The sequence below is a fragment of the Ursus arctos genome, unplaced genomic scaffold (assembly GCF_023065955.2).
Source record: "Ursus arctos isolate Adak ecotype North America unplaced genomic scaffold, UrsArc2.0 scaffold_27, whole genome shotgun sequence".
In the NCBI taxonomy this organism is placed as follows: Eukaryota; Metazoa; Chordata; class Mammalia; order Carnivora; family Ursidae; genus Ursus; species Ursus arctos.
The window spans coordinates 13,035,026-13,046,826 of NW_026622952.1; the positions used below are offsets into that span (position 1 = coordinate 13,035,026).

At 37.0% G+C, this 11,801-nt stretch overlaps 1 protein-coding gene across 1 annotated transcript in view; it reads right to left on the minus strand.

Moving 5' to 3' along the window:
• Nucleotides 1–6,033: 6,033 nt before the first annotated feature.
• Nucleotides 6,034–11,801, minus strand: part of PPP2CB (protein phosphatase 2 catalytic subunit beta) — a 34,393-nt gene continuing 28,625 nt past the window's right edge. Inside the window, exons 6-7 of the mRNA XM_026508381.4 lie at nt 11,572–11,690; nt 6,034–6,739 (exon numbers count right to left, since the gene is read on the minus strand). Coding sequence (XP_026364166.1) covers nt 6,667–6,739; nt 11,572–11,690 — 192 coding nt within the window. The 3' untranslated portion in view covers nt 6,034–6,666. The remainder of the gene's footprint in view (nt 6,740–11,571; nt 11,691–11,801) is intronic.

The window sequence follows — 11,801 nt, forward strand, 5'->3', positions numbered from 1 at the left end:
GTATTCTATTCTTGATATGTGTGTCTTTGTGCCAGTGCCATCCTGTTTTGATTAGTATATCTTTGAAATCTGGGATTATGATACTTGCAGTTTTGTGCTGCTTTTTCAAGATCGATTTGCCTATTTGGGGTCTTTTGTGGTCCATACAAATTTTATGGTAATGTGTTTGAGTTCTGTGAAAAATGCTGTTGGTAGATTGATAGGGATTATGTTAATTTGTAGATTGCTTTGGGAAGTAGGGGCATTTTAACAATATTGGTTCTCCCAATCCATGAGTATAGATAATTTTCCATTTGTGTCATCTTCAATTTCTTTCATCAGTGTTTTACAGTTTTGGGGATACAGGCCTTTCATCTCCTTGGTTAAGTTTATTTGATTTTTTTAATTTTTAAATTTAAATTCAATTAATTACATATAATGTGTTATTAGTTTCAGAGGTACAGGTCAGTGTATTTTATTCTTTTTGATGCAATTGTATATGGGATTGTTTTCTTAATTTCTCTTTCTGCTACTTCATTATTAGTGTATAGGAAGGCTGTGGATTTCTTTTCTTTTCTTTTTTTTTTAAGTAGGCTCCATGCCCAGCACGGAGTCTAACATGGGGCTTGAACTCACAACCCTGAGCTCAAGACCTGAGGTAAGATCAAGAGTAGATGCTTAACCAACTGAGCCACCCAGGTGCCCCTGCAGTGGATTTCTGTATATTAACACTGTATCCTGTGACCTTGCTGAATTCATTTATCAGTTCTAGTAGGTTTTTTTCATGGAGTGTCTAGGGTTTTCTCCATATAGAATCCTGTCATAAGCATACAGTGAAATGTTTTTATTTCCTGATTTTCTTACTCCTGATTAAGGCCTTTTCTTTCAACTCAAAGAATTCCCTTTAATGTTTCTTGTAAGTCTGGTTTAGTGGTAATGAAGTCCTTTATCTTTTTTTTTTTTTTTTGAAGATATTATGTATTTATTTGACATAGAGAGAGACAGCCAGTGAGAGAGGGAACACAAGAAGGGGGAGTGGGAGAGGAAGAAGCAGGCTCCCAGCCAAGGAGTCCGATGTGGGGCTCGATCCCAGACCGCCAGGATCACGCCCTGAGCCAAAGGCAGAGGCTTAACGACTGAGCCACCCAGGCGCCCTAGTCCTTTATCTTTTGTATGGGAAAATTTATCTCCCCTTCTATTCTGAATGATAGCCTTGATGAATAGAGCATTTCTGTTTGCAGGGTTGGTTTTTTTTAGGTTTTATTTATTTATTTGTCAGAGAGAGCATAAGTGGGGGGTGGACGGCAGGCAGCAGGCAGAGGGAGAAGCAGACTCCCCACCGAGCAAGGAGCCCAATGTGGGACTTGAACTCAGCACCCTAGGATCATGACCTGAGCCAAAGGCAGATGCTTAACCAACTGAACCACCCAGGTGGCCCTGTTTGCAGTTTTTTTTTTTTCCTTTCAGCGCTTTGAATATATTATGCCACTTTCTTCTGGTTTGCAAAGTTTTTGCTGAAAAATCAGCTGATAGCCTTAGAGGGTTTCCCTTGTATGAAAGTTTCCTCTTGTTGCCTTAAAAAATTCTCTTTATCACTAGTCTTTGTCATTTTAATTATTATGTGTCTTGGTGAGGACCTTCTTGGGATTGATTTTGCTGGGGGCTCTCTGTGCCTCCTAGATCTGGACATCTATTTCCTTCCTCAAATTAGGGAAATTTTCAGCTATTGTTTCTTTGAATAAATTTTCTACCCCCTTTTTTCTATCTTCTTCTGGGATCTCAATAATGTAAATGTGATTACACTTGAGGATATCACTGAGTTCCCTTAACCTATTCTCATTTCTTATCCTTTTTACTTTTCCCAGTTTTTCTGTTGTTTTCCAATACCCAACCTTCCAGATCACTGATCCATTCTTCCACTTCTTCTTGTCTACTATTTATTACATCTAGTGTATTTTTTATTTGTTATTAAGTTCTTCATCTGTGATTGGTTCTTTTTTATGTTTTCTATCTCTTTGTTGAGGGTCTCATTGAGATTTTCCATTCTCCTATTCGGCCGTCTTCCCGGGCTTTCTTGGCAACATTTGTTATTAATAAGTAAGGGCTTAAATGTTATAGCCTTTCTAATGGGTGTGAAATACCTCAATTGTGCTTTTAGTTAATATTTCCTTAATGACTAATGGTGTTGATCTTTCACCTCTGTACTTACTAGCCATTTGTATGTCTTCTTTGGTGAAATGTCTATTCATATTTTCTGCCTGTGTTCTGACTGGGTTGTCTTATTAATGAGCTTAACAGTTCTTTTAAATTCTAGATACACGTCCTTTATCAGATAGGTGTTTTGAAAATATATTCTTGCAGTCTATTGTCTTTTCATTCAGTTCTGTCTGTCTAAGCACAGATGTTTATTTCCCAGGTCTAGTTTATCAGTTTAAAAATTTTATGAACCTTTCTTTTGCTATCACACCTAAGAAATCATTGTCGTAACACCATTTGTGGGCAATCCTTCTCTCAATGAATTGCCTTACCACTTTCTCAAAAGATAATTATAAGTGAAAGGATTTATTTCTGGACTCTTAATTTTGTTCACTGATCTATGTATCTGTTTATACCTACACTACACTCTCTTGAAAACGATATTTTTATAAAAAGTTCTGACATAGGAAAAGTGAATGTACTTGTTCTTGTTTTTCCAAATTATTTTGGCTATTGTAGATGTTTTGTCCGCACATTTAAAAAATTTATTTTTCATAACCAGTTTTTCTAAATTCTATTTTACGGAATTTAAAAGTTCCTTTATCTTTCACCTTAATTCTTTTAATTTCAAAAAGAATAGGTACTTCTGAAATTTTCTGCCTTTTTAAGTTTTTATTTAAATTCTAGTTAACATATAGTGTAATATTAGTTTCAGTAGAATTTAGGGATTCATCACCTACATATAGCACCCAGTGCTCATCACCATAAGTGCCCTCCTTAATACCCATCATGCATTTACCCCATCCCCACTGCTCATCTCCCCAGTAACCCTCAGTTTGTTTTCTATAGTTAAGAGTAGTTTTATGGTTTGCATCTTTTTTCCCCCACGTTCATCTGTTTTGTCTCTTAAATTACACGAGTGAAATCATGTGGTACTTCTTTCTCTGATTTATTTCACTTAGCATATACTCCATCCATGTCATTGCAAACGGCAAGATTTCATTCTCTTTTATGGCTGAATAATACTCCATGATGTATATACCACCTTTTTGTTGTTGTTGTTGTTGTTGTTTTAAGTAGGCTCCATGCTGGGCCCGAGATCAAGACTTGAGCTGAGATGATGAGTTGGATGCTTAACCAACTTAGCCACCCAGGTGCCCTGTCTACCACATCTTCTTTATCCATTCATCAGTCAGTGGACATGTGGGCTCTTCCCATAATTTGGCTAATGTTGATAATGCTGCTGTAAACATCAGGGTGCATGTACCCCTTTGTATTTTTGTATCCTTTGGGTAAATGCCTAGTAGTGCAATTGCTGGATCATGGGGTAGTTACAGGTTTAACTTTTTGAGGAAACTCCATATTGTTTTCCAGAGTGGCTGCACCAGTTGGCATTCTCACCAACAATGTAAGGCTTCCCTTTCTCCACATCCTCGCCAACATCTGTTGTTTCCTGTGTTAATTTTAGCCATTCTGACTGGTGTGAGGTGATGTGTAGTTTCGATTTGTATTTCTCTGGTTTTGAGCATCCTTTCATGTGTCTGTTGACCATGTGTATATCTTCTTTGGAAAGATGTCTATGTCTTCTGCCCATTTCTTGATTATTATTTGGGGGGGGGGTGTTGTGTAAGTTCTTTGTAAATTTTGGATACTAACCCTTTATCAGATATATCATTTGCAAGTATCTGCTTCCCTTCCAAAGGCTGCCTTTTAGTTTTGTTGTTTCCTTCTCTGTGCAGCAGCTTTTTATGTTGATCAAGTCCCAATAGTTCATTTTTACTTTTGTTTCCCTTGCCTCTGGAGATGTATCTAATAAGTTGCTACAGCTGATGTCGAAGAGGTTGTTGCCTGTGTTCTCTAGGATTTTGATGGTTTCCTGTCTCACATTTAGGTCTTTAATCCATTTTGAATTTATTTTTTGTATATGGTATAAGAAAGTGTTCCAGTTTCATTCTTTTACAGGTTGCTGTCCAGTTTTCCCAACACTGTTTCCTGAAGAGACTTTTTCCCATTGGATATTCTTTCCTGCTTTGCCAAAGAGTTGTGTCCATCTCTGGGTTTTCTGTTCTGTTCCATTGATCTGTGTGTGTGTTTGTGCCAGTACCGTGCATCACTACAACTTTGTAATATAACTTAAAGTCTGGACTTGTGATGCCACCAGCTTTGGTTTTCTTTTTCAACGTTCCTTTGGTTATTCAGGGTCCACACACAAAATGTAGAATTGTTTGTTCTAACTCTGTGAAAATGCTGGTGGTATTTTGATAGGGATTGCATTAAATGTGTACATTGCTTTGGACAGTATAGACATTTTAACAATATTTTCTTCCAATCCATGGACATGTAATATTTTTCCATTTCTTTGTGTCAATTTTTCAAAAGTGTTCTATAGTTTTCAGAGTATAAATCTTTTACGTCTTTGGTTAGGTTTATTCCTAGGTATCTTATGGTTTTTGATGCAATTGTAAATGGTACTGATTCCTTGATTTCTCTTTCTGCACATGGATTTTGTATCCTGCAACTTTACTGCATTCATCAGTTCTGGCAATTTTTTGGTGGAGTCTTTCGAATTTTCTAGAGTATCATGTCATCTTACTTTTGCTATTTTCTAAACTGCATTGTAGTCAGAATTTGGTGTCCTAGCAATTGTTTGAAAGTTTTTACCAATTTTTATAAATCTCCCACATAAACTTGACAAGAGGTATGTGTGTATTTATTCTGATAGGGCACAGAGATCTTTTTTTTTTTTTTTTTTTTTGAGAGAGCGCATGAGGATGGGGAGGGACAGAGGGAGAGGGAGAGAGCTTGGAGCCCAACACAGGGTTCAATCTCATGACTTTGAGATTATGACCTGAGCCGAAATCAAGAGTTGGATGCTTGACTGACTGAGCCACCCAGGTGCCCTTCTATCATATCAATCTTATTAAAATGTGTTATTAAATACTCTACACCTTTGACTTAATAAGAAAGAAATGAGTTGAATTCTGCCGTTGTGATGAAAACTTGTCAACCCGATTCTCAGGATTTTTGCTTTTAACATAGGCTATTTTGGTACGTACATGTAAGTTTAGAATTGTGAGTTAACTCTATTTGTATTCATCTTTTCTTAAATTTGTCTCAGAGTCTATTTTAATATTAATATAGCTATTCCAGGTTTCCTTTGATTAGTACTAATCTTCCTAGTCTATTCCATCTTTTTATTTTTAGCATATCTCACTTTGCTTTTGGTATGTGCCTTGTAATCAGGATCTAGTTGGATTTAAAAAAAATCAAATTTGACCCTCTGTTTTTTAACTAGAGAACTCTGTCCACTGTCATTGAGATACTCATTCTACCATCTTGTTTTCTTCTACAAAGACTTAAATTTAATTTTCTTGTCTTCCACCCTCCCACACTCACCCTTAACACTGACTCTGTATCCCCCCCCCCCAACACTTGGAATTCATATATTAGTAATGGTGCTATTACTATACTATTTCTACTGAACTCTCTTTTGGAGATTAATTCCCATTTCTAGAGCAATAGATAAAGATAAAATATATTTTGGCTTTTAAAAGATTCTTCCTAGCTCTAGAATATTCTACAATTTTAGCATATACTCCATACTTGAATATATTAATACAAACTACCTAGTAAAATGTTTAGAGATAAAAATGGTTTCTATGGTCTAAAAGTTACCAGCCTACTATTTGAGGTTTTCTTCTGAATATAAGCCTTCCACAAAGAACATTACACGTAAATTATCATCTCAACACAACTCTTTATCACAGGTCAAGAGGTTTTCTTTTTTATTTTAAGAGGTTTTATATCAAGTGTCAAAATAGCAGAACTTTTCATTTAGAGCATACCACAGTAAATCAATTTGTTTAAAATGGAAAGTTTATTTGCTCAGTACACCAAATAGGATGCAAGCACTGTCATGACAAATATACAGAAATATGCAGATCAACATAAAACAGTAATTTAGTTTAAATGAAGGGAAACCTTTTTAAATGTTATGACAACTTACTCCCAAGAATCTTTTCTTCAGTTAATTTAACTATACATTTCAATAAAATAAAGGGTAATGGATTAAGTGGAAGTTAGCTTGTGACTTTTTCTTAAAAATAAAACTCCAACTCTATTAATCCATGCCAGTTACACTATTAACTAAAATTTCCAAGTAAGTGCAAAAGGAGATGAAGGAGTTAGTTACCTTTTTTGCTTGAACAGTCCAGAGGATAATGGTTACTACAAATACAGCAGGCAAACTGTTAAGACTGACCGATCTAGAACATAGTGCTGTACTAAATTTCAGTCTCCAATTGTGCTAAATGCTCATCATTAGTATGGCACATTTTGGTCCATGATATGGTTTAATGCCAAGACAGATCCCAATTTGTTACAGAAACACATACGTTACTGTTGCTTTTTTTGTTTTGTTTTTAAATATATGTATTTTTAAAAAGCCAGGTATACTTCCACATACAAAGGCAGGTTTTTCCCAGGAGGAATTTACAGGAAGTAGTCTGGGGTGCGCCGGGTAACATGAGGCTCTCCACGACGAGGCGCTGGGTCAAACTGAAGGCTATAAATGGCGAAAAAGAAAGGGAGTAGTTAAAGGATTTGAATTTGCAAGCAGATCAACAAAGAATAAGATGCTGTAGGAGAAAGACCAGTACTGATTTACCGCTTTTACTATGTTTACGACTGGAATAACCCTGGGCAAGTCACTGCAGGTGCGTTCTTCCATAAAACCATCTCACAGCTATGGTGAAAACTGAAGCGGACCAAATGTCTGGGTCAGTGCCCGGCATAAAAGATTTGCGATATAATTGTCAGCTGAATGGAAGTTGTAAGCATGGACATGCTTGTTTTGTTCTAGATTAGAAGGGGAAAGCATTTAGTCTTTGAGGATTAAGAATGATGTTAGGGGCACCTGGGGGCTCAGTCGGTAAAGCATCTGCCTTTGGCTCAGGTCACGATCCCAGGGTCCTGGGATCAAGCCTGTGTCCCCCTCCCCACTTGGCTCAGAGTCTTCTTGTTCCTCTCCCTCTGCCCCTCCTGTTCGTGCTCTCAAAGAAATAAAATCTTAAAAAAAAAAAAAAAAAAGTGTTAGCTGTGGGGTTTCTGTAGATGACCTTTATCAGGATGAGGAAGTTCCCCTGACTAGTTTGGTGTGTATTTTTATTATGAAAGTGTGCTGGATTTTGACAAATGTTTTTCCTGGCTTAACTGAGATGATCCGTGGGGTTTTTTTTTGTCCAATGGTTTATTATAAGCTTTGGTTTTTCATACTTTGAACCAACTTTGCCGCCTTGGGATAAATCACACTTGGTCATTGTGTATAATCCTGTCTGTATATTACTGGATTCAGTTTGCTAATATTTTGTTACAGATTTTTACAACTATCAGCATAAAGAGTATTGGTCTGTAGTTTTCTTAAATTATCTTTGATTTTGGTATTAGGGTAAAACGGGCCTCCAAGAATACATTGGGAAATGACCCCCTCTATTCTATTCTTAGTCTCTGTGAAAAACTGGTGTTAATTCCCTTTTAAACTTTTAGTCTTTTCATCAGTGAAGCCAGCCGGTCTTGGGAGCTTTTCTTTGTAGGAAGTTTTAAAATACTTATTATATTAAAATATTAATTTTAATATTTATTAATATTAAAATATTAGTAATTTAAAATATTAATTCAACTTTTTCCACTTGTTACAGGTTTGTTCAGATTTTCTTACTCAATTTTGGTCATTTGTCTTTCTAGGAATTTGTCCAATTTATCCAAGTTACCTAGTTTGTTGCCATACAGTTATTCACTGTATTCCCTTGTAATTCTTTTTATTTCAGTAAGGTCCGTAGTGATTTCGGTAATGTGAATCTTCACTCATTTTTGTTTGGTCAGTGTGGTTAAGGCTTTTTCAATTTTGTTGAAAAGAACCAACTTCTGGTTTTGTATTTTTTCTATTTTTCTACTATTTCATTTATTCCCACTCTTTATTTCCTTTTGTATGTTTGCACTGGGTTTAGGTTGCTCTTTTTCTAGGGTCCTTAAAGTGTAAAGTTAGGTTACTGACTTGAGATCTTTCTAAAAATCTGATTTTTAGTATAGGCACTTACAGTTATATATTTCCCTGCAAACAATGCTTTCATTGTACCCCGTAAGTTTTGGCACATGGTATTTCATTTTTATTCATTTATTCAAAGTATTTTCTAATTTCCCTTATGATTTATTCTTTGACTCAGGTCATTTAAGAGTGTGTTAATTTCCACATATACATTTTCCAGTTTTCCTTCTATTTCTGATTTCTAATTTCATTCCATTGTGTTTGGAAAACATACTTTGTATGACTTCAATATTCTCTTTTTTAAGGGGGGCAGAGGGAGAGAGGGAATCTTAAGCAGGCTCCATTCCAGTGTGGCGCCTGACCTGGGGCTTGATCTCATGACCCTGAGATCATTATCTGGACACTTAACTGACTGAGCCACCCAGACACTCCTCAATATTCTGAAATTTACTGAGGCTTGTTTTATAGCCCAGCATATAGTCATTTTAGAGAATGTTCCATGTGCCTTTGACCAAACTGTATTCTGCTACTGTAGGGTGGAGTGTTCCATAAACGTTAAGTTACAGTACTTCTCAAGTCTTCTATGACCTTGGTGATCTTCTGCCTAGTTCTATTATTGAAAGTGGCATAATAAAGTCTCCAACTACTGTTGAATTGTCTACTTCTCCCTTCAATTCTGTTCATTTTTGCTTCACAGTTAAGAGTGTTATGTTTATAACTGGTATATATTCTCTTAATGCTTTGACTCCATCATTGTGAAATGTCTTTGTCTAGAAACAATTTTTACTTTGAAAATCCGATTATTAGTATAACCAGTTCAACAGCCATCTGGTTGCTGTTAGCATGGTTATCTTTTTCACGTAATTTACTTTGAACCCATTTGTTTTTAATCTAAATTATGTTTTCGAAAGTAGACATCATAAAGCTGAATCTTAAAAAACAAAAAAACAATCTGATAGTTTTTGCCTTTGATTGCATCACTTAAACCACTCACATTTAATATTGCTGTGACTGGATATATACCTGCCATTTTCTTTGTCTTGTTTCTTGGTTCCCACTTTAACTGCTTTTTTATTAAAAGCATACTTCTTTGTGTGACATTTAAATTCCTTTAATAACTTTATTTTTCCTAAATTATCTTATTGGTTGCTTGAGAACTTAAATATACAACTTAACGTATGGAATTCTGCAGATTTATACATTCTAGTCAATTAAGAGAAATTAACTCCTATAACAGTAACTCCTTTCCATTTCCTCTTTTGCTAATGATGTTATGTTAAAATCCCCAAAATGCATTGTTATAATTACTGTTTCATACAATCTCATGCCCTTAAAGAAGCTGAGAAAGGAGATCAAGTGTGTATAGATTCTATTAACCTTCTCATTTTCTTCATATTCTTCCTCTAGATTCAAGTTATTAATTAAGAAACACATATACACGACAGTAATCGTAAATGACAGTGTAACTCTATCTTCTTAACTGATTTGCAAAAACAATAAGGATGTATTTGTAGTACAGCTGAATTTTTAAGAATTGTAACAGACAAAAGAAGAGCCAAGAAAAGTCTTGCTGGCATCACAGTCAACACTGGGATACAAGACGACTATGCACGTCTATTAGCTATACCCACCTAGGAACAATTAGAGTAGCACTTGGGGCATTCCTGAAAACATTCCCAAGCCACACACAATGTCAAATAGTTTACCCCCAAAATTCATGTCCATTCGGAACCTCAGAATGTGGCACTATCTGGAAATAAGGTCTTCGCAGATGTTAAGGGGAGCTCATACTGGATTAGGTGGAGCCCTAAATTCAATCTGGTGGTGTCCTTTTTTTTTTTTCCCCTTAGAGGATGAGCAGGGAGGGGCACAGGGAGAAGAGAGGATCTCAAGCAGGCTCCATGCTCAGCATTGAACCGAACACGGGGCTCCATCTCACAACCCCAGGATCATGACCTGAGCCAAAATCAAGAGTCCAATGCTCAACCAACCGAGCCAGGCAGGCGCCCCGCCAATCTGATGGCACCTTTGTTAAAGGAGAAACAGACACACGGGAGAGCGCCACGTGAAGACAGGGACTGGGGTGATGCGTCTACAAATCAAGGATTGTAGGAGCCGCCAGAAGCTAGGGAGAGGCAAGGAAGGATTCTCCCCTAGAGCCTTTACAAGAAACCTCACCCTGCCAACACCTTCATTTGAAACTTCTAGCCTCCACAACTGTGAGAATAATTCCGTTAGGGCAACCACTTTGTGGGAATTTGTTACAGCAGCCCTAGGAAACTAACACATAGATAAACCAACAAAAGGCTACGTAACCCTCAATGATACTAGGGGTTTGAACACAATCTCTAATTAAATACTGGCTGATCAAGTTACTCTGACCCAGGAGCAACTCCTACGAAGCCAGGCTTAAAATCCCATTCACATACATCTCTGACAGTCTGGAAAATGACACTATGGGCATCCTTAAGGTTGAGCCCTCTCAGGATTAATCAAACAAGGAAAATCCAAGGTACTAGTGTGCTTGGTTCAACTGTGAGCCAAATTGTAAATTCCTTCAACTCTGAGAGCAACTTCTTAGCCACATACATTCCCAGTGATCTTACTGGATTAGGGTGAGCCCTAAAATTTCAATGACCAAGGAGGCTTGAACACAGCCTCTCACCAATAAGTGGCTTGTGCCCACCCAGAGGGAACCTCTAAATAACTCTGTTGTTTAGTTAACAGAGGCTAAAGATTAAAACCAGGAAAAAATCTGAGAAGGGCCCAAAGTAGAATGACTATGGAGTAGTTTCTGGTCAAGGGATCTGGAAAGATGGGGAGGGAACAGGATATGGCTCAAAGTCCACAGACTGTTATTACTGAGATTTAGTACATTTTCTAGAATGTGTTTCTCTATGGGCTGTATAATTTTGGACAATATTCAAAAACCTACAATGATTGTTTAAAATAACCCTTCAGGGGCACCTGGGTAGTTCAGATCATTAAGCATCTGCCTTCGGCTCAGGTCATGGTCTCCAGGTCCTGGGATCAAGCCCATCGCTGGGCTCCCAGCTCAGCGGGGTGTGTGGGTGTGTGTGTGGGGGGTGGTGGGTGTGTGGGTGTCTGCTTCTCTCTCTTCCTCTCCCCTGCTTGTGCTCTCTCTCCATTGAATACATAAGATCTTAAAACAACAGCAACAACAACAACAACAAAAACCTTCCAGTTAAATGACTGTTTCTGCTGGGGAGAGGGTCTGCCATGTTCCTCGTTCCACTATTCCAGAAGCAGAAATCCTCTAATTTTAATAACCTACATTTAAAATTTTCTTTCTAAAAGCAATTATACTATTTAAAAATTTTTCAGTTACTTACAAGGAGTATTTTAAAGTGTCATCTAATTCCATGATAGCAGCCTGGTTCCCACAACGGTAGCAGTAATTGGGTGCACTGAAAATGGTAACCACATTCCGATCATGACACCAATTGTACCCCTGCAGCATTAAAAAAACACAAAACATTTCACTATAAAATTATCATCTTGACATGGGTCAGTTTAGAAAACTAAATTCAAAATTACAAATATTCTCGGTGGAAATGTAGTC